The 24,015-nt window shown below is 42.7% G+C and overlaps 1 protein-coding gene across 9 annotated transcripts in view; it reads left to right on the forward strand.

The window, feature by feature from the left end:
* LOC114546385 (AT-rich interactive domain-containing protein 1B) overlaps positions 1-24,015 on the forward strand; it is a 207,639-nt gene that overhangs the window by 36,974 nt on the left and 146,650 nt on the right. For all 9 annotated transcript variants that reach the window (XM_028565135.1, XM_028565138.1, XM_028565137.1 and 6 more), the window contains one exon: positions 19,302-19,505. In XM_028565135.1, the coding sequence (XP_028420936.1) occupies positions 19,302-19,505 (204 nt within the window). The remainder of the gene's footprint in view (positions 1-19,301; positions 19,506-24,015) is intronic.

Raw genomic sequence — 24,015 nt, forward strand, 5'->3', positions numbered from 1 at the left:
GTGTGTGTGTGTGTGTGTGTGTGTGTGTGTGTGTGTGTGTGTGTGTGTGTACAGAGATATGTGAGCTATTTGGAGGTGTGTGTTGAAACTGCTCTCTCATCACAATTACATTGTCGTAGTTTTTTTTAAATGACAGTGGCCTATTTGATTGAGGTCTAACAGAACAATATTGAGTGTTCAGTTTGTGACCTTCTGCCTGAATGTGTGTTTGTCTTCAAGTCAGCTGGTTTAAATCCAGGCCGTTGTGCTCAATGTGTGTTTTTTCTTGTGTATATGCAGTGTGTACCTATAGCAGTAATATAACAGCCTATGTGCAATCCTGATGACTTAAGCTGACATCATAAATGAAACCGCATACTCTGTCTCAACCTATATGTGTAACAAGGATCTGTCTGTTATCCACTAATCAGAACACACAATGCACACAGAGAACAATACAATTCATTAGTAGATAATAAGGGCCTAGCAAGTTGAAAATAGTATTGTTGCTTAGATAATTGCAGTAGCAACTCATTTAAAATCTGACCTAATAATACAAAAATGAATGGGTTTCCACTCATTTATCACTATTATGCTCAGTGTTTTGCCTTTGTTTTTTTAATAATTGAAATCAAAGCTCAGTAGTTCTCATATGAAAGACGAGACCCAGTCCTATCCTTCGTAATGTGCTTACCTTGAAATGATTTCTGCTCGCAGTGATCTCCAGTGCATACTGTTTACATTTCTCTCTTATGAATTATTAGCATGATACGAACAAAGACTTTATAATAGGAGCAATGCATCAATGTCACATTGTATTATGCGGGTATCTCAGGGAGCCTTGTGCATAGTGATGGGCTTGACTGTTGCTGCTGGAATTTAATTTATGGTACATGTTCTGCATTGGACAAACAGCCCATGGGTGGGGTGGGGGGGTCTGGTCAGGAAATGGACATGTGTGTGTGTGTGTGTGTGTGTGTGTGTGTGTGTGTGTGTGTGTGTGTGTGTGTGTGTGTGTGTGTGTGTGTGTGTAGGCAGGAGAAGGCTAAAGCCCCTTCGTCAGCACAAAGCAGTCCAACCTCAATCCTGCCCCTCTCACAGCGTCTCTCTCTCCCTCCATCTCTCGCTCTCTGATTCCTCCTGTCAGTCATTTGTTTATGTTGGTTTGTTTACATATCTTTCTTGGCTAGCCAGCGCAGTGTTGATTAGCAACACTGGAGTGAAATTTTAATTTGCTCTGTTGCGTCCGATAAGAGCCCCGTGCAGCGTTTTTCATCTTCCTTGGATGAAACACAGAGCCTGCTTAGGTAATTGGCAGGCCGGGGTTATCCCCGGTCTGCATGTGGTTTCCACGAAATGCCAATTAATTCACATTTTTAGAAATAATATGAATTTTAAAAAAAATAGACTGTCCAGTTGCATCACTAGACGTATGTTCATGTATTATTAGCTGGCTTAATAAAATAATTGTATTTTTTTTCCTGGTTCCACTATGCACTCGTAACTTCCCCTGGAGCTAAAGGTTGATGTGTAAACGCCCTGAAGAAAGGATTTAATTACTGCAAGCGTGCGTTGATTTGGTGTCAGCTGTTTCGCAGCTCTGTTTTATCCGAACTGCCGGTGTCAGGAGGGAGCAGAAAAAGCTGAACCAAAGCAATTTTGGGGAAGAAAGTTAATTGTGCATATGGGAGAATTTGACTTTTCCTTGTGGATGAGGTAGTCCAAGGCTTTTTGGATTTGATATAATAGTCCATTTTATGTCTCAACCTTGTTTAGTCTGTGTCAGCAGTGGTGGATTCTACCATGTGAGAAAACTATAGGCGTCCTCTGGCATTCTGGGATTTGTAGGATTTATCACAGGTCTGGTAAAGGGTTGGATACAGCACCTAACAGGTGATTCACCACTACTTCCTCTGTGTCTCAAATAGCACAATCGACCCCATAGCAATCATTCCATCAAAAGCAAAGAAAACCTTAGAAATGTCACATTTTAAATTAAGTTAGCCCTCTTTCTATCATCTGTCAGCTGAGTTTAATTGAAAAAACTGTTAATTTTTTACACAGATGCAACCCCAAGAAAAATAAGTGAAGTACTTCAACAATTTAATAGTATTTGTTACAGTTCTTTAGTGCCTGCTATGCAGCCTGAACGATGAAAGAAAAATGATTGCCATTATTATAATGATCATGTACATAAAACGTCTGCATGGGCCCAACTATGACATTTTTGTACTTTCCTGTTGTAAAAATGTTGCTTTTGTAATTATTTATCCATCCAATGCATTCCTGTGAATATATATCGCAGAATTGTCTTGAGTAAAAAAAAAAAAAAAATCTAAATTTTCTTTGATTAATTCATTCAGTTTTGTGTCTATTTTGTGATATTTTATTGAATTTAAATTTCTTTCAATATGTCATTATTTGCATAAATCTACTTGCATTGCTGCTGTCTTTTCTGTGTAAACAGAGAGTATAGGAAGGCCAAAGATGTAATGTAGGTGATATTTGAAGTGAGTCACATGGAGGGCTGCTGACTTCTGAGGAATGGGCCTGGCCGAGTTCAGAGAGAGAGAGAGAGAGAGAGAGAGAGAATCAGTATCTGAACTCTGGCAAATGTCTGCATAGTTCAAATCCTCTCCCATTGGATCTCACCTTGCTCTAGCCTTGTGAACATTGCGAGGAAAAAGAAGTGTTTACGAGCTTTTGGCCTCACACACAGGTATATTGGGTTTCCTCCCTTCAGTTGTGTGTGTGTGTGTGTGTGTGTGTGTGTGTGTGTGTGGGCAGGGCGCCAGGTCTGATGGCAGTGGGTGCTGTGGTGGCACCCCCAAACTCCCCCTCCACCCTGACCTTCACATATGCTAATTAGCCACGTGGAGCTGCTGAAAGGAAAGACCCCCCCTCCTCCCCCTTTATCCCAGAAGGACCCCCCTCCTCCCCCTTTATCCCAGAGGGAGGGAGATTTGTTTTTCTTTCTCTCTCGCGCTCTCTCTCTCTCTGGTTATTTCTCTGTATATTTGCATTTAACTATATACTTACTAAACAGACAGTGCCCAATACTATACAGTTTGCGTTCACTTTTGCAGCCATCTCTATTTATTCTTTCTGTGTTTTCTCTCTAAATACGGTCTTTCCACTTTTATCTGCCACATGTCCCAGGCTCTCAGTAGCTAGCTAGGTCTCCCAAGGGACCAGCAGTCAGTTCACAGGTATTTAGACAGTCCTATTGAATATTTATACACTATACTGAACAGATCTGTGGGCCACTACTGAAACACTCTCCTGCTTACAGTAACTGCTGCCTTCACTTCCCTTCTCTCCTCTCTGGCCAACAGAAGAGGAAATGGGAAACATATGGGTCAGTCCACTTAGAAATGAACTCCTTCCTCTTTATATTATAAAACTAATGGTCTGGTGGTTAATCTGAACAAAAGAGAAGAGAGGAGGATAATTGGCAGATTATCGTGGGAGTTTTTTTTATAAGAATTTAGAAGCTTTATTTTTCATTGAAAATTTCTGGTATTATAATTTCTTCTACCTTTTAGGTTTTGGTTTAGTCTGCTGACTAAATAATCTGCTCATAACAAAATGAGCACATTTGATTTGTTGATTGAAATGTTGACGTGTGTGTGTGTGTGTGTGTGTGTGTGTGTGTGTGTGAGAGACTTCATGTATGAACTTCCAACTGCCACCATCCTCTCCTCCTCTTACCAGCCCGTGAGAAAATGATCTTCGTTATCATCATCATCACCACCACCATCACCATCATCCGTCACTTTACACATCAAAGCATCTGCACTCCTCTCTGTTTCCAGACTGTAGACTGTGCACTCCAGTCACACGTCTTGCTGTTTGGTTTGAGTTGATCCTAATCAGCGCTGGCACAGTGAGACCATTTGCTCGGCTAAAAAAAGAAAAGAAAAGAATACAACCAAACAGCACCAGCAAGTCGCTGTCTGTGGTGTGTGAAGCACAGAGAGACAAAAATAGAAAAGCGATGGGACACGGACGACGCACCGAGTTTCTGTTGATGAGTTTTGTCTGTTTCTTCGGGTCGTTTCTTTATCTCTTTTCTAGTTTCACTTACTTTTTTTTTGTCCTTATCTGTCACACACTCGTGTACACACACACACACACACACACACACACACACACACTGTGTATATCTCTTGACTGGTCAACCATGTATTTTCCCAGCCATGTTTTTTTTCATCTTTTTCCTTTCTTACCAAACCTAAAGTGTGTGTGTGTGTGTGTGAGAGAGAACAGTGCTGGTGTGTGAATGTACAGTATTGGTGATTTATAGACACCGATCACAATAGAACACTCGTGGTTGAATGCTACCTACCTCTCTAATTTAGATCAATTTTATCTCCGCAATTAAGGACGCAACTTCACACCACATCCTCCTCCAAACACATAATGCACAGTGAACACACACAACACACACACACACACACACACACACACACACACACACACACACACACACAAACACTGGAGATACTGTATGTGGGAGAAAGGGGTTATGTTAGAAATGTGATTATAAAGTCTTGCATTGGGTGTGGAGTACAGATTGTTTGTCTGGGTATTTTTTTCATTATGAACCTCTTTGATACGGCCAGACTTGTATTCTCCATTCCAGCCACTCTTCTGACACAAACCGGATGAACTGGATTAGATATCGACAACATAAGTGAACTTTGATGTTAAAATGTCTTATTTCTTTTAGATGTTAAGTCCTCTAAAGGATATCAATATGGTTGACAAGAGCAGATATTCGCTGTTCACAGTTAATCGCCCCGTGCAACTGTGTGTGTGTGTGTGTGTGTGTGTGTGTGTGTGTGTGTGTTTGTGTGTGTGTGTTTTCTAAGTGCATGCACGTGTGTATCTCCCTACTCAATGAACATCCATAGTCACTGTTGGCTAAACGTACAAAGGTTACTGTAATGTCAGACACATGCCAGAGGGAAGTGTGGAATACCACATTAACATAATCCATAGACAACTGTCCCATTTACAAACATTGCCGTTCCGGGCTGATCGCCACAGCGCTGCAGGAGCACATGACTGCTTTTGCTTCCGCTGCGCTGCATGAGACTAAACAGAGGAACTACAACACAATGACAGTCCTCTGATGGAAATACTTATCCAAGAAAAATGGGTGGTTGTCAGATTTTGGCATGACTCGCCGGGACGAATTATGATACTTGAACCTGAAACATTCCTCTGCTCTACCCTAGGCAAAAGGCTGACAGCTTACATTGCTCACACCGTTACAAAATGTGAAAGTATTGTTGTCTTGTCTGACTTGCTGGCCTCCGAGTGCATGTGTCAACAGTTTGCTGTGTACTGTGAGAACTTCTAATAATTCAGTGGGTAGAGACTTGATTTGGGAACAATTTATTGGACTCAGACTTATAAAGACCCTGCTGTCGTGTTTTATTTTTTCCTTTTGAGGAAGTTGGGGTTCAATCTAAACAGATTTACTCCAGTGTTAGTATGGGAATATGAGAATAGGTTTCCTAGGGCTTTTATAAACAAAAAAAATAGCAAAAATTTTGCATTAAATGTATTTGTGTGTTTTTTTAAGCAATGAGGCCAATTATTCCAGTAGTAACTTGCACAGAAATGAATACAAAGCAACCATTGGACAAATATGTGTATAGTGTTCAGTGTTAATTAGATGTTGTATGGTAGTTGAGGCGGCTAACATGTTGCCCTCTCACCCGCTGGGGCTGGATTCTGTGCAGACAGTCGGAGTGATTGTTTAGATAATTATGTGTGCATAAGCCCGGGAAGAGGCTCTTACTGCATTTTGGAAAAATACAAAATACTTTTTTATATTTACAGCTCGGTTTGTGCGAGTCTGCGCTTTCAGCTGTGTTTTGAGGGATCCATTGTTTTCACTCGCATAACGGGTATTTTAATTAGTCTGTCTTTGGAAATTCCCTGTGTGTGTTGTGGTTTGCGTTGGACACTGCAGACTCCCACAGCTCCCAGACATTTTGCAACATTTTTTTTTTTTTTTTTTTTTTTTTTACACATTGGCAGCATTCCAAAAGCAGAGTCATGTGTGGAAACTTCAGCAGTTTCACATTTTCTCATCTGTATTTTGAAGCATAAACAACCTCTCCATCTCTCTCTACTGTTGTTTCCAAGTCTCTGTCGTTTTGTCTTTTGGATGCTAGTTGTGGGTGACCTTGGCTGGTGACTACAGTGCCTACTCATTAAGTAGTAAAGATGAATGGATCCATTATAGCAGGGGGGAAAAAAACGAGTGGGGCCAATTAGTGGTAATTAACAGCGGAGAGGGCGAGGCGCTCTGGAGGGCACCCTGACCCGGGTTGTGGAGGGGGCAGAGGGGAGCAGGGGGCGTGTGTGTGGAAGAGATTTAGGTATATATATATATGTGTGGAAAAGTGTGCATTAGGAAAGGTGTGTAGGAGGTGATTATAGGTGTGTGTATTGATGTAATAGAAAGGTTAGTATTTGTGTGTGTGTGTGGGAAGCAGTTATAGTTTTGTGATCAATTTATGTGAGGATGTGTGCGTGTCATGAATGTAGATGTGCGTACATGTGTGTACATCATTGTATTATGAATGCGTTATATGTAAATAGGGGTGGTTCTAATGTTAAAATGTTTGTATATGTGTCTTATGGGAATGTGCTTATGTGTGTGTGGATATGGGTATTAAGCTTACAAGTGGGGTTTGGGGTGTTTCTGTGATGGTTAAGATGCAGGTTATATAATTATGTACATTGTAAGGCAAAGCTGTAGTGTAGTGTGTGTGGCCTTGCAGACATTCCTGCGTGCTGACAGATGGGAAAGTCACAGAGGGATTCGGCACGTTTGAGCACTTAGAGATGACCGAGGTCAACAGCCGGCATCACCTCTCTTTGACTTCTGACCTCTGATATGATGTCACTCCCCCTCCAGCAGCCCTTTGGTGTGGTCAGGGAGCTCGTTAGGCAAAGGTCTGAGAATAAAAGGCCCTGAAATGCCAAGCCAATATACCATCAGCGCTAATGAACTTTTTGTGATGATTTTTGTTCTTAATTGGGGTTTTTTTTTTTTTTTTTTTTTTTTGCTGATCTGCAGTATTTTAGCATCTCAGCATCAAGGAGAAATTCAAGGTTGTTCACCGAGAGACTCTCTTACTCTCCCTCTGTCTCTCTTTCTCTTTCTCAGCTCCTGCGCTTGATTTATTCACCCCTCCTAGCTCCCTATTTTTTTTTATCAGTTCTTGGTTGAAATTGTCACAGCCGTGTAATCCTTTGGGTGCCACTAGCTGGGAGACTCACACGTGACCACGCAGTCGGAGAGATGGGTGTGTGTTTGTAATGGTATTGGCGGTGGGGTGTCTAAACAGTAGGTGCCGGGTCTTGTGTCCAACATGGAAATCCTGGCAAGTCAATAAAGCAATGTTTAATATACCAGGGAAGAAGGCTGTGTTGTCACTTTAACAGACATGTTAGAATTGGCAGTTAGTGAGAGAGAGCATTTGTAGAGGCTGGAGGTTTTTTAAGGTATTTTGCAAAGTGCTGGTAAAGTGCTGCTTTCATGGCCCCTGGAATTGCAATTCCAGGTAAATGGATGGTTTGAGGAGTGTACAATGTATTAGAAGTCAATTGTGCATGGGAGGGCCTATTTTCTATATCGCTAGTCGAACAAGTGTGTCACTGTGTGTGTGTGTGTGTGTGTGTGTGTGTGTGTGTGTGTGTGTGTGTGTGTGTGTGTAGCTGTTGCATCTCTGCCTTTGTGGCACACACACACAGACACATTCAGACTGCACATGCCCCCGCTCCATCTATTCCCCTGTTGCTCCAGCGTCTTTCTGCTCCATCATGTGCAGGTTTGTCTGTATGGTGAGGTTGAGGGGGGGGGGGGGGGGTTTCCTGTGGGGGCCGCGCCGTACATCAGAAACCATTACCCATAATGGCCTCTTTCCCCACACCCCGCATATCCATTCCCTTTCCCTCTTCTGACATTTATTTTATGACTGCTTACATATCAAATATTTAAATAAACAGAATCAGGGGCTTCAGCTGAGGTTTGCCCGGGGGTGACTGCGGAGTTGCGGCGGAGGGAGAAAGAGGATGGATGATGACATTCATTTCCGAAACGAGGAAATGAAAAAAAAAAACAGGGTTGGGTGGAGGGGTAGTATTGGTGATGGGTGGGAGGAAAAGCAGCAGCAGCAGAGAGGAAGGGGGAGAAAAAAAATGCTTCGCTTGGCTCCAATCAAAGCGCGTGGAGGAGGGCGGCATGTTTTTCCGCTTACGCTCGGCAGCAGCGGTGACAGACGTTTGTGTATGTGAATGTGTGTACGGGTGGAGCATGTGCACATTGTTGTTGGGCTCATCCGTCCGCTTCTCCTGGGGTTGGGAGTGAAGGCCCTTGTGGCTCGTAGAAAGCAGCCCGCTGTACTGAAGCAACCGCCAAGGAGATGAGAGCATGACGTGGAAAAAACAAGAAGAAGAAAAGAAACAAAGTGTAACGCAGCAATGAGAGCAGGTAGAAAAACAAAGGACAGAGAGAGGGAATGAAGGTCAGGATTAGGAAGATTTATCTATCTTTTCCTCAGGAGAAGAAGATGGAGAGACGGCAGGCGAAGAGTGTGAAGGGGAGAGGTAGAGATGGAAGGGGATAAGGAGCAAGGTGTATAGATATATGTAGAGAGACCGAGTGGTCCTGGGAAGCAGGCGCCCAGTCGTGTGCTGGCTGGCATCGGTGGAAGGCCCATTACTGTCAGGCTAATCTTAAAATAATTAATTGCGAAGTCGACTCTTTTTAAAGAGTATTGTAATTGAATCCTAAATTAGGCTTGGGAAAGGGGACGCGTCCTGCTTTGCAGTCTGTTCCCATTCTCCAGTCACGCACACACACACACACACACACACACACACACACACACACACACACACACACACACACACACACACACACACACACATCAGTGTGTTGTGCGTGCAGAGGCGGGCAGCAGGAAAAAAAAGACAACAGGCAAAGGAAATGCTAATGAAATGCATATTTGGGGAGAAAGGGGCCATCTATAATTTAGCTGTGCTCTTTGAATGTGAATGATGTGTGTGCAAGCGCTGTGATTTATTTTTTGTTGTGCAGAGGGATAATTCTGTCAGAGTAGGCTTTTATTCTTGTAAACAAATGTGGGGGAAAAGAGCAGAATAAAAGTGGAGTAATAAAGTAAACAGAATGGTATGAATACATTTAGCTGCTGGCATGAATAATTTGTATAGGGGATGGAGGGGTTTGATGAAAGAGAGATGACAGATATGAGAGCTGTGATATTGCCTGATGAAATTTTCTGTTGGGCCTCCGATTTTCTGGCACTCGTTTGTGTGATGGATTAGTGCTGTGTATCTTTTCCTTTCCCACACCCACACAAGTAGGTAGAGCATAGCCTCATCACAGACACATGAACACACCCAACATCCAACTTATAACCCCTCAGGTCTTCCAAGGCCCTTTTGCACTAGCCTCCACACTGAAGCTCTGCTTAAAATGAGCCCCTCAATGTGCTTTCACTTACACACACTGCTGCCCACATGGCTTCTCCTGGAGGACCCCTGCAAAAATGTAAGCTATAGAACTTTCTGGATCAAAGCTCCAGGAAAAGGGTCTGCCCTCCATAAACGTCAGCCCTGCTCTATAACTCTAGCAGGAGCCAGGGAAGAAAGATGGCACAGGGTGCGAGGTCAGGGAGACAATTCTGCAAGGCAATAATGTAGTCAACAGATGCCTTTTTGTTAAAGCTAAAAAGTTAGAAAACTGCATTAAATTGCTGGATAGTTTAGGCTCTTACTTTAAGCTATATGAACTCTTCATGTCATAGTAAGTGTACATTGATATTATTTAAGGGAAATTTGCTTCATTTTACATTATATGTATATATGCAGTAACCATAATGGCTTTAGATATCCATGGTATTTGCTCAGTGTTGACACACAGAGATTACTGAATTAAGTATAGATAGGAGTTGCAGTCAGTCAAATTGCTTATTTATTTCCTGTTAAATTACACTGTGCCTCAATCTCAACTCCGCAAACATACAAGAACCAGTTAAACTGCTCCGCCAACATGTTGGCCCTTGCTGATGTTCACCCCCTAATGCACTTGGTTGTGCACTTCAGGTTCAGCTTTATTGTCATATGTATTAAAATGCTTGTCAGAAATGAAATACTATGAAATTTTTCAGCTCTGGCACAAGAATCTGGCGGCATCTGTATGACAAATCAAACGCTCCTCATGCTGTTTTCCAAATGTTTGAAACCTATTCAACTCCTATTTGGCCCAGATCTGACAGCTATAAACTTGGCTCAGAACATCCCATTTTCTCCTGGCTAACTGCGATGAATAACAGCAGAGCGGACAATATTGTGGTCTAGCTGAGCACGGCTGACTCTTCTGTCTCTGTGATCCCTCTATCAATAAGGAACACAGGCCTGTCAGAAGGCCTGCCAACTGTCTGGCTGTCCATGCAGCCTGCTCTCTATGCAACATCTGGACACAGATGGCACACAGAGACACACACACACAATAAATACACAGACACATGCACACCTTCCTTTACAGAATTGGACACATGGTGAAATGTGTGTGTTGCAGCCAAAGAATCGGTGGCCTCTCCTGGGAAATATGTGCATTCCTTTTAATATGTCTAGCCTTTAATAAGACCTGAACATAAAAGGTCGGTCAAGGTTCACTGTGTAAAACAACTTATGATCAGGGTACTTATTTTGTTCATAGACGGACTTGCTCTGATTTAGATACAGTGTGTGGTTGCATTAATGCTGAATATAATAACATATTTAACTATTGTTTAATTTTCTTTTCTCATATAGTGAAATCATATTGAGGCTGATGAAAATGATGGATACTACACAGGAGATGTACATAGTCACAATCATTTTCAGCGTGATCATGTATAAATCTAATTAAGGCCCTATAACAGCAAATATCACTCAATTATCTCAGTCAAATGTCATTCTTATGGTCTGGCACATTCAGTCCACTGTAAACATAGCTGCCCCGGGGCGTAGCTATAATGGGAGTGAACGCTGGAGTTGAGTGTGAGTCAGAGGTGAGTATGTGCAGTCAGGCCATGCATCAGGGCTCCCACAGGCGCTCATTGATCGACCCTAGCTCCCCTACCTCATGTTCCCAGCCTGCTTCGGTGATTGATTCCCAGTCAGGGCCCTGGAGATGGGAGGCCTGGCCTGGGCTCACAGTGCCTGGGGCCTCCCAGAGGGTGACCTGGAGGGGCTGCGGGGGGAATGGAAGCCTATTTGCAGGGCCCCTAACCCAGGTCAAGGAGCCCATTTCTGGGAAAGCCTTCACAGCAGGGTGGAAAAGTGGAGGCTCACATTCATTCCACGAGAAAATGAAGGCCATGTCTGCTGCTGCTGCTCTGACCGCTATAGTGAGGTGGGGTTAAAAACAAGGTGGGGTGGTGGTGGAGTGTGTGTGTTTAGTGTATGTATGCAAAGGGTGAAGAGATATTGGTGTGTAGGGGTTTGGGTAGTCTTTATACACAACATTCCACTTCCGGGATTGCTCCGATGTCCGTTACCTTCCGCTTTCTTTGTGTTGGAAGTTTAAACTCTGGTAGATTTCTGAGGACTATGGTTAACTGCTCCTCAGATCTCTGCAGGGTAAATCCAGACAGCTAGCCTAGACTCTGTCCAATCTGAGTTTTCTGTTGCACGACCAAAACAACTTTTGAACATACATACGTTCAGCCAAAACACGACCCGCTAGAGGTATTTTGCAGCAGCACCGAAACTCCGTCCGGCGCTTAGCGATGCCCAAGACGATTGTGATTGGTTTAAAGACATGCCAATAAATGAGAGCACGTTTTTTGCCCATCCCGGAATGCTGTGTGGACTAGCCAGACCCTCCTCCGCAGCGCTGTTGAGGAAGGTCTGGCAATGGCATTACACAATCTGCCATAGACACACACACAATCACACTTTCTTTTACAACTGAAAGCTGGAATCCTTTTTTTTTGGTTCCACTTACAATGTTCAAGCCTCTTACCTGCTGTGTTCCCATACACACCGCTGGAATGTCAACAAGCCCCTCCGTGTCACTTTACGATGGTAAGGTGACATAAAGTAAAGCGGAGGTGGGACATTTTTTATTATGAGAATCAATTTTTTTCTAATTAACTTTGTAAATTTCCCGCTGAGCTCTCAGACGTGGGGGCCTGGTGTGTCGTGCTGAGTCCAATAATGAAATCAATTTGGTTTAAATTGTTTCAGGTGACTTTTAATGAGTATCTAATATTCGCCTGAGGAAGAAAGGTCAGGATATCTTTTTGTTATTTGTGCTTTTGTTTTAAAGTGATGGATCACCCGCAGGAGAAACATAGATGGTTTCACCCTGGAGGACTGGGCAATGCTCCAAAACAAACAGCCTGAATGTAAATCCTTGTTTTTGGTGGGGAGCCTCTTTAACTGCACCACGGGTATGACCTAGTTTTGACAACTTGCTAGTACTTTTACTATCGATTAATTCCTGTAAAAAAAAACATTATTGGAATACTACACCTGTCTTTCGGGAGTGCCAAACAAAATCGAGGAGGAAAGGTGGAGAAGAGCTTAATAAGCGGGACGGGGGCTTATTGTGGTCTTGCTTTTAGATGGAGGTTTCACTTTCATAATTTACTCTCCCTCAATGGCCAGCCTCCCAGCCTGAGGAGCTCGTTAAGCTTTGCCTTACAGGGAAGACTAATGGATGGCAGAGGAAGCCCCCACAGGACCCTTTAGCAACGTTTCTGTTGGTCTGCTCGCTTAGTATTCACTTATGTATTTTCACCCTACTCTGAGCACAATATCATGAATAACCATTGCTAATTCATAAACACACTTGGCGATACGGGACCTCATTCATAATTATCCAAGCTGTAGAAACGCAGTTCCTCTCCAATACCATTCCATTAGCAAAGGTGGTGATTTCCTTGAATAAAGGAGGAATCTAGCCTGCATATTTAATACTAGCATTTCGGCTCGGCTCCGGGAGACGTGGGAAGCAAAAGGGCAGCACATTTACTCAAATAGCCTGTTCTCCCTCTTTGGGGCAGATGGAGTTATTGTTATTTTCCTCCCTCCAGCCCCTTTTTTTTTTCTCTCTTTCATTTGGTTGTGTAACAGCATCTCTCTATGGGGTTCTGCGGGCTGGGGAAGTTAGAGAGGAACGCATTCCTCTCGTTCCACCACGGCCTTTAGATGAAATGGGGTTTTTCAGCTTTGACTGGCGAGTTGGTGGTCAGTATTCTTCCACACGTGTTTCCTCTACTGTTTGCAGATGATTGCATTTTATTTGTTTTCATTCTCTAATGGTGTGTCGCAGGCATGTCAACCGCATCTTGTTTTGTCATTGTAGTCTTCTCTTATTTTTTTTTCTGTTCCTGCCGCTTCTTTAGCTCTCAGTCTTGGCGAAGGAAAAGGGCTCCGGCAACCCCGCGACCCCAATCTCACTTGAGACAGATGAAGCAGCCTCTCCCCTTCTCATGCTCCCCCCCCCCTCCCCCCCTTCCCTCTTCTCTTCCATCCCCCCTCCTTTCCTCAGTAAATTACGCCTTTGTGCTGGCCGTGACGAACCGAACCCTCAGGAACTTTTCCTTATGCACGCGGGAGGGGGTCGGGAAGGGTGGGTGGGTGTTTGCGTGTGGTGTAAATATTGGTGTCAAATGCAGAGGGCACACCGATCAACGGCTTCGAGGCCGACGCAGGAGAGAGAGCAATTATGTGCATTGCACCAAACAAAAAAGCACGCTGATCGGCCGCATAACAACAGCCTCTTATCTGGCTTCTCTCTGTCTGCCTTTCTTCTGAACTCACATCATCATTGCCAAACATACACTGTTGTGTATATATACGTCTCCTCCCCCCCCACCCGTCTCCTTTACAGCTGTCGCTCCCTGCACCTCTCTCTCCTCCGATCATTTCATGCTTCTCTTTGCTAGCCAGCCTTCATGCCTAGCTGCATGTGCCATTCAGGCATATTGGGCCGAGGAACGGCAATTTGGCTCTGCCCGGCTCCCCATGGACCGGTGCTACTCTTCACACTGTAATTCATTACGGGACTTTTTTACTAACAAGGCGTGCGTGCTGAGATGCAGGATGAGATTGTGTTTCAAGACATAATTCACTGAATTTGGTCCTCTTAAGCGATGCGGCAGTCACATGGGAATGCTGCCATGCACACAGCTCAGCTACTTCACGACACACATACACAATAAGTTCTGTTTTTAGGTACGGGGGTAACTTGATAGGAAAGCTCCGTCAAGGCGGAGTGTTGTGTGTTGTCAGCGTTTAGTTAGCTTGTGTCTTGGCAGTGAAATGAAGTGATGGACCGATACTAAAGAGCGATTTATTCCTCATGGAGGCCCGGGCAGGGAGGAGTTAACAGCGCGCTGCTCCTCTCCTCTCCGCTTGATGACATCAGTATTGTCTCTGCATCCATGAAATTAATTTTTCTAATCTTAGTCAGCAGGAGCGGGGGAATTTGCACACATTAATATGGAACTTGATCTGTACTCGCCCACTGCTGCAGTCTCTCTTCTCCTCTTCCTCTCCATCTCTCTCTCACTCTCTCTCTTCTCCTCTTCCCCCCTCTCTCTCTCTCTCTCTCTCTCTCCCCCCCCCCTTATCTCTTTCTCACTCTCTCTCTCTCACTCTTCCTCTCCCATCTTTTCTTTTTCCACCCTTTCTATTTCTCTTCTGTTTAAAACAGTAGGCCCCAATGCACAGAGTTCCAAGCCTGAAATGCAGAGCTTTGTTCTGGAGGCCGAGGCACCGCCAGGCCCCGTAGTGTAATACAAATCGGAAAGTGCTCTGCTGCATGGTATAAATAAAACACATAAAAGACAAGGCTGATTGTCCCAGCAGACCAACCAGCTCTGGCTGCAGCATGTTGATTCTCCAGAGACAGACGTGGCACAGAGGATAAAGAGGATCCGTTGACAATAATTATCCTTATTTGTTTCTCCTTACAAATACACACAGGCTAAAATGGTTTCATTACACAGGCGGCATTCTGGGCCATTCAGGAGTCGTCCTTCCAAGAAAAAGAGAAGATAATCAATACCAAAAAGGCATCTTGGGACTAATTTTCATACACAGTCAGGTTCAGAACCATTTTCACTTGGCGCCAATTAGTGCCAAATAGCTTTCATAATACAATAGTTGAAATGTATGAATCCTGCTATTTTTGTACAGTACATCACACTGAAGACTCAGGAGTATCCAGTTGTTAACTGTCTCTGCTAGTTCATTGGGCCAGATACATATATTTTTTTAGAAGCTGTTGCCTATCCAACAGGAAAACTGTTGTTCTAGACAGTATTAAACCACCAGGTGATATAATGGATAATAATAGTTCACTGAACTGCTCTTTCGAGGTGCAGACTATTTCAGAAGTAGCCGTCGCTCAATAAAGCAGCAATTGTATTCCATAAAAGACATATGACGGAGCATCTTTTATTACAGCGTTCGTTGTATGAAGACCACCGGGCTGCTTTGAGTCAGAACTAGAGGATTGTAGTGGAAACACCTCAGCCCTGAAGGCTGGTGTATAGCTACACTAATCTCACTGTCTTGTTACAACACCTGCTAAGTGGTTGAGCCTATTACTGTTTCCTGTGTGTGTGTGTGTGTGTGTGTGTGTGTGTGTGTGTGTGTGTGTGTGTGTGTGTGTGTGTGTGTGTGTGTGTGTGTGGGGGGGGGGGGGGGGCTGATGCAGGCGTGATGATTTGGTCATCTGGTGTGAAGGACAAGGGTAGCAATAGCCACAGGGAAATAGTGTGTAAGTGAGTGTGTGTCAGCCCAGTTCGAACATGTTCATTCACCACGGCTAATAAATCAGAAGATAAAAAAAAAAAAAGAAATTCCTGGAAAATTAAAATGGAATAATAACCATTTACCAATATTGTTTTATGTTTGTTTGATCCCAGTGTGTGTCTCATAATCCACATATCCGAGCCTTTTGTGTCGAGCATTTGGTCTCCTTCTGATTAACAACTTAGCATATTAAAGCGAGAAGAAATAAAATCATTTTTGCAACATAAAAATGTTGCCGATTGAGCTCAGAAAAGCAATTTAGCAGGTTTCACCCCACAGTAATTTCACCCATGTTCTGTTTTAATGGTTTTGTTTTGCACAAAAAAAAAAAAACGAGAGTCAGAGCACTGGAGAGGAGTTCCTAAATTTAATTTTAAATTTAGCAGTTGAATTACTATTGTCTCCCATGCCTCCTCCCCCTTCCTCCATTGAGTGGCGTGCCCAGATGAACAAAAGTGAAAAACACATTTGAAGAAAATAAAAAAAAATTTTTTTTGTGTATTCCCTCTAGTTTTTTATGTGCTGTCCCTCCTGGCGCAAACACGATTCACTCCGTGTCACATTCATAATTTTCTTCCTAAGTACAGCCATTTCTCTGAGGGGAGGAAAAAAAAGAAGGTTTCAATTTGTCAAGAATTGTTGTCGTTTTTTAGGCCTGGTGGTGTGAGGGAAATGGTGGGCATATCTCTAGGAAAAGGCTGCAGTGGGCTGAAATCTCATTTAGTGGAACTTGTCATGAGAGCAGATATGAGGCTCTGTTTGGGGAGGCAGAAAATGCTTCTTCTTTTTTTTTTGCCTCTGTGGACAGGTGTGGATAATGCCATGTGTGGAAGATGGACCCATGTATTAGATAGCTCTATATCGTTGCATTGTGGCTGCTTTATTTAAGAATTTCCCACAAGTGCGCGAGAGAGTGGGAGAGAGATGAGAGATCAACAGTGAGAGTCAGGGCAAGATTGTGCTAATACACATTTCTGTGTGTGTGTGTGTTAAATCGAGAGTCCACTTCTCCGCTCCCAAAACTCTGAAGTTGTTTTCTGTGTTCAGTGCCTTTCTAAGTGCAGCAGTTAACGTTTTTTTTTTTTTTTTTTTTTTGCAAGCGTGTGTTTACACTTGGCAACCATGTGAGGGGATTTACTTGTGTTGCACTCAGCATTTTTTGGCAAACGGAGGACCTCTCCTCTTGAGATGGATTGGTGAACTGGATGGAGCTGGGGAGGAGGGGGTGTGTCCCATATCAGAGGGTGGCACACTGCCCTGGATTTTTAGAAACTGGAGAGCGTCGTCGCCCTTTTGCTGCAGATATTGCGTATGTGTATGTGTCTGGCTTGTGGCGTGTTCTGAGTCTAGAAACATTTAAGCAGGTCATGTGTTGCCCTCCGCTCTACACACCAAATCACACCATTATCGCTACATTAGAAGCATATGACCACAGTCAGTCATAGCACATTAAAAAAATACTCTACTTTGATATTCAGTTAGTTTTAACTTTAATTCTCAGTTCAGATGCACTGAATGACTACATCTATTTTAGTTTCATTCTGAATTGAGTTATTGGATCTCTCGCTATTTTTCAGTCAGGCTTTTCATCGTTTTAGGGAGCAGTGAGGCAATTTGCCCAGACAATATGATGATTCAAGGTTTTATCTTCAAGAAAAATCCAATCTGGAATATTTTTTGCTTCTTGAACTTATAGTTCATCAGTATTTCAAAAATACAAATGATTTTTCTATCAAAAACATTTTTAAACAGGTTTTATACCGCAATTGCTCATGACTTTAATTATCCCCTAATGTGCTTTACTCTAATGCTGGCAATCATTTTGTCAGATGAGATGTCAGTTCTGCCCAGTGCTTGAATATTTCATTTTAAATCAGTACTGCTGGTGAACTCTAGCTTCGGCAACATAGGGAACGCTTGACTTAGTAGTTGTTTCACATATGAAAGAGGGCAAGGTAAAGAGTACAGTACATGAGCTGGACTACAAACACGCATTAACACACACACACTTAGTATAAGACTCACACGCACCTCCATGCTGTGAAATAACTTTTACACACCCCAGAGTACTCATTTCTCTCTCTCTATCTCTCTGGCTTTCTTTTTCTTGCCCCTCTCCCTACCCTAACACACGCTTTCTCTTTCTCCTCCACACTCTGTGAAATAGTCCAATGTACTCCATGCACATGCCTCAGTAGACAAAACCACTTTAAAGCGAGAGCACAGTAACCGTCAGCACGTAACCCGCTAAATAAAGTGCTCCCATCCCCTGACATGTCTTCTTGATATTAGCCTGGCAATATGAGGCAACAGCAATTACTCCTCTACACTAGATGAGGTGATATTGAGTTGGGAAGAGGAGAGGGAACTGAGGAGGGAGCTGGTGGTGGTGGTGAAGAAGAAGGGGGAGGAGGCGAAAGGGGGTTAGTCGGTGATGAGAGAGGAGAAGTGAAAGTGTGTGTGTCTTTGTGTGTGTGTGTAAGGAACAGTAAGAACAAAATGTCATCAATCACAAATGATCCTACATGGTGGAGACAAAAGGAAGAAAGCATGAGAGGCGAGAGGAGAGAGGAAAGATAGAAGAAGTCCACATTATCTGCCCGGCTGACAGACAAACACACCGCTACGGGTGACGGATTAGCATTAGCCTGACGCACTATACTAGAATTTTCCAATGACTCACTGAGACCCCAGACAACCTCTAAAAAGGCTCTGAAATACTTAGAATGGAATAAATCGCCCTTGACACCTTCTCTTTCTTCTCTTTGATTTTGTTTTGTGTTTATAGAAGACACTAGCTCCCAAGGTGTAGCTTTGGAGAGCAGGCACTTTGACTTGCTTCACTGCCCTGATTTCCCTCCTGGATTTCAAACTAGAAATTCCTCGTCACAATCGTAATGCAAAGTTTGAATCCCTGCCAGACTCTCAACTCTTAGCCGCTCTCTTGTTTGAATTCGGAAGCACATAAACTCAAATGTAATTATCAGTATTTCTGCCAGTTTTCTGTAAGCAACAACATGCAAACAAGCAAGTGAGCGGGAGCGCTGAACGGCGATTACTGGCACTGCTGGGCTGTGGTTGTGGGAACAAGGCCATAGAGTTTTTATTGCTATGGCTTCCCATCGCTTTAAACACCATTTACAACACTTTTAAAACCCTTTCAGACATTAAAACAAAGATACAAGCTTTAGGTTTTAATTAAATCATTATATTTTGGCCCTCCTCCAGCAAACTTTGCTTCTGATAGCTATGCAATAAACATCTTTGCTTACTTAATTCCATTTGTTGTTCATTTATGACCTGTACACATTAATTCAAGGCTTGAATGATGATGCTGGATAAATTCCATTGAACGACTCTTAGCCAATCACAATGCATCGTTGTGAGCGATTGTGAAATGTTAGCCAATAAAGAAATGCTGATGACATCCTGAATCCCTCTTTTCTCTTCTGCAGGTGTCCTCCATGGACTTCATGGCTATGAAGCGCTCGCAGCTGTACAGCATGGCCAACAATCCCTACTCCACCCCGCAGCAGCCAGGGGGTGGGCCTTACCCTCCTAGCCAGCCATACACATCGCCTCCTCCACACAGATATCCAATGAGCATGCAGGGGAGGGGCCAAATGGGCATGGGCGGGATGCAGTATCCTCAACAGCAGGTATGTCCACAAACCCAAACGCTACATTTTTTGTACGTGTGCGTCTTAATTGTGATTCATGAATGACTTAGCCCCCTGTGCAGCGCCGATCCAGATATTGTAGCTTGTATTTCAGCGATATTGCTATGGGACATTTGCTTCTCGTGGTGAACATTCTGCAGCGATTTCCCCCTGAAGGCTTGGCATGTTCAATTTGAGAGGCTGTGTTTACTATATATGTTTCCTACATTAAGGGCAGAAAGTAAACTTCTTCTGTGTGTGTGTGTGTGTGTGTGTGTGTGTGTGTGTGTGTGTGTGTGTGTGTGTGTATCACAATCTGGTTCCATTAGTGTAGTGAAACAGCAGTACTGAGCGCCATAGCAAGAGAACGGGGGAGTGTCCCCTGCTGTCACCGCCTGCTATATTTAGTCAGCCTGCACTGTTGGTCTGGACTTGGACACCTCTTATTAGGGCGAGCTAGCTTCCACACATAGCAAGACCACAGAAAGAGAGAAGGTAAACACAGATAGACTGACAAACTTCTTACAATGTCTGAAAATATTGTAGGAATGTGCGTACATGCAGTAGCAGAGAAAATTGGTGTGTTATGCTTATGTATTTATATGCAGATAGACTCTCTCACCTACAATTTTAACATTAATTAGGGAAGATGTTGTTGTACAACAACAGTTGTATAATTTCTTTTGTGCTTTGGAGGAGCTTTATAATGTAAAGATTACATTTATATTTTGTATTAATGTATTTATTTGTGTGTGTGTATGTGTTTAAGAGTGAATGTCAAAAAAAACATTACAGCAATGGCCAAAAAGTTGTAGGCTAAATACAGAACTTATTAAGCTTACTCTTATCACAATACCAAAAAAGAGATATAGAAATAATAATAACACAAATTGCCAAAGAAGTTTAATGTGTCATGCTAAACCACTCATTTACTCAAATGTAATTCATTTTGTCTCAGTGGTCAAACTGAGCTCTGCAGTCCTATTAGGGAGACTTCATCTTAGACTTCATTACCCAAGCTGCAGGTCTAAACCTCATCTGGCGCATTTTGATGATGTCAACACACTCACAAAACAAGCAGTACTGAGCCTGCTCAGGGGTTTTGCGGTATGAAATACACCCAATTGGGAGCGAGCGGGGGTGTATATGTGAAGACAGGCTGTGCATAGAGAGTAATGTTGACGCATAATGACGTACAGTCAGTAACGCGCGCAAAATGACATCCCTGGTACTGCTTTGTGATGAAATCCTCTGGCGTATTACATAGCCCAAACGTAGCGCTATGGAACGTAATTAGTTCAAATAGAATTAGTTGTTCACTCTGGCTATAGCCATGGGAAATGTGCTTCTAAAATTTCTAATTATCTGGCTCTGGCTTTAAAAGCAGCACCACCGCATTGCCTATCTGCAGCCGGTGAAATCTAGCTCACAGTAATGAGTTCTGAGGAGGAGGTTTAATTCCACACTCTCAGATGAGCGTAATGAGCCTCACCTACAGAAAAGCAGTCAGGGGTCTGATCAGGGAGGAGAGGGGAGGGCTAAAAATTAATACCCCAGATGTGTACTGCAAAATTTACTGTATATCAAGTCTTAAAGTAATTATGAATTACATATCAAAAGATGCACCAAATGCAGTTCAGATGGACATGATTGCAGCCGTGTCTGGAGATGGAGCAATCAGCCACCCTTTCTTAACCTCAGATGTTATTTAAACTGCCCTGAGATTAGCTGCAAAGAACATTCTCACCGTCTTGACTGCGGCTGCATCAGCAAGGGGGGATTGTGGGTGATGTAAGACACAGCACACACAATCCCCCATGATGCACTGCGCTTCAGGGCTGAGACCTCAGTCACAGTCGAGCATGCTGGGATGTTGCCAGGCAACGTGACGTCAACAACGATATGTGTGTACGTCCATCTCTGTGATTTCCCCAGGACTGAGTGACTGTGTGTGTGTGTGTGTGTGTGTGTGTGTGTGTGTGTGTGTGTGTGTGTGTGTGTGTGTGTGTGTGTGTGAGAGTGAGAGTGAGAGTGTGTGTAGGTTTTTTTTAGCAGAGGAACAAAAGGTCCTCTTTGACTGCCTTTCATTATTATGATTAAATCCTGCAAAAATAAAGCCCCACTCGTATTAAGTAAGAACTCTACAGCAATACATTTCGTCCAGTGGAGGTATTGAATATAAGATACATAGGGGCTCACATCCGTCGTTTTCATAAGACTCACACATTTGTGTCAAAATTCATCTTTGTTACAGCTTGGATATATGTTACAGATGCACTCACAATCATTTGCCTGATGACACCTGATTAGGTATTTAATTTTTTAGTCAAAGGGTAAGTTATTATTTTCTAACTTACCCTTAGTGATAGGGGTAAGATAGAACATCTACTGTATATTCAGAATTTGTGTTTCCATTACTCAAGAAAACCCACAGACCTGTCTGTTTTTATTGGAACTACTTTCCACTGAAATATTTGATCCCTATGAAAATTGTTAACCGCAGTGTAGGTGTATTATCCAGAGTAACAGCGACAATGGCATTGTTTGATGCTTTGGATTTCTGCATAGGTATAACCACAAATCATGTCAAACAGCTATTATCATTTCTGTATATTTGTTTACACCTTAAAATACACCGCTACGTAAACAATGTAATAGCCATACAGTGCCATTTGCACACATAAACACACTAACTCCTGCATGCTATATTGACACATTGACATATCAATAAAAACTCTTGTGCAGCAGAGGTAGAAAGGTAAGAGCTTATACAAAGACCTCTTCTATAGTTAATAGAAACAATGTGTCTGAACTGTTACCTTAATCTGATTGTTTACAGTGATAGAGTTATTGGTCTACATGTAACCCAGAGGCTATATGTGACCCTTCAGTCCAGGTTGAGTCATTGTTTCTGGGGGACCTTGTTTACCTGTTCAGGCCCTCAAGCTTAATGTCTGGAGCTCTTTCTGTCTCTTCAGTCACTTACATGGTTGCACAGACGGTATACCTATGCACATGTTGACGTGATCGTACATGCACTTTCACACACGCGGTGACACAATCTTAACAGTGCAGTTCACTACCAATTCGGTACTCTTCTCATGGCCTCCTTTCCTTGATCCAGCAATATAAGGCAAGCACAGACACCGATCTTACTGTTGATGTCTCAGAGAGAAAAAAAAAAAAACTTTCCTACCAGCCTCCAGCAAATAAGCCAAGAACTTGCATTAGGTGTAGTTAGTGTCATGCTGCGTCTGTGTGCATGTCTGTGAGAGACACAGACATAGTGTGTTACGAAGGGTTAGAGACAGAGTGTGCATGTGAATGAGCGTAAGAGACTGTGTGTGTGTGTGTGTGTGTGTGTGTGTGTGTGTGTGTGTGTGTGTGTGTGTGTAGTGATGGGAACCAGAACAAACACATCAGCAGAAGATTAAAAAAATAAGAAGAGGAGGAAGTAGAAAAAGGACGTGGGTGTCTTAGGGATTGACAGGCCACATGAGAAAAGTGTCTGTTTGGGAATGAAGTTGAAAGCAAAAAGAGAAGAAGAAAATTCCCCGCCAATTCTTAGCGTAATTTCCTGTGATTTAAAGTTGGCAGACAGAAAGGAAAGGGAATTTGACGGAAACATTAGTGTTTGATGTGAAAAAAAGAGGGAGGGTTGATGGAGTTGGAGACAGAGCATGAGGAAAAAAAGATATCCTGGAAAATGAAAGAGAGAAAGAAATAGTGGTAGAATAGAAAGAATAGAGGTGTGTGTGTGTGTGTGTGTGTGTGTGTGTGTGGGTGGGGGGGTGGGTAATGTGTCAAGCAGTCAGGCAGAAACCATTTGTTTGTTCCTCACACACTGGGCCAACTTAATAGAAGCCAAGCATTTAAAGTCAAGTGGAAATGTGGCTGACCCGCAGCCTGGACGGTCAATTCAAACCACAACACCCCTTCACACGCCTTCTGTCCTTCATGCCTTTGTTTACCTTTTTTTGAGTCACACTATTTTTAAAGATTATTTTTCAGGAAACATCCTTAATCAGGAATGATCAGCAGGCAAAACAAGAATATAATACGTCTGTATTCTTTAAAACGTCTGTATTCCATTCAACTGGGCAAGCTGTGTACATTCCTAAAATAAATCTCTTGTCCTTTTGTTTTTATTAACTTCATGTGTTTAATTTTTGCAATACAACAACATGTTTTACAGTGGTTTTAAAAACAGCTTAAACCACTAAATTAAAATCAGTGTCATGAAACTCTCAACTCTGCAATTCATTGCTTTTCAAAAACCGCTCTAGACATTTAATAAAGTTATTATTTAAACTAAATTCTTAATAATAAAAAAATCATATATATGTTAATAATTTAAGCATTCTGATACAGTATGTTTTTCAATGACAATCTTATGATGTTTTTCTTCATGTCACCTTTTTTCAGTGTCCGCTTTTTTTCCCAAACTTTTTTTTTTTTTTTTTTTTTACATAGAACCGGGCTGGTTAAAGTTAACTTAGTCTTGCTTTGC

Source organism: Perca flavescens, chromosome 20 (genome assembly GCF_004354835.1).
Source record: "Perca flavescens isolate YP-PL-M2 chromosome 20, PFLA_1.0, whole genome shotgun sequence".
Classification (NCBI taxonomy): domain Eukaryota; kingdom Metazoa; phylum Chordata; class Actinopteri; order Perciformes; family Percidae; genus Perca; species Perca flavescens.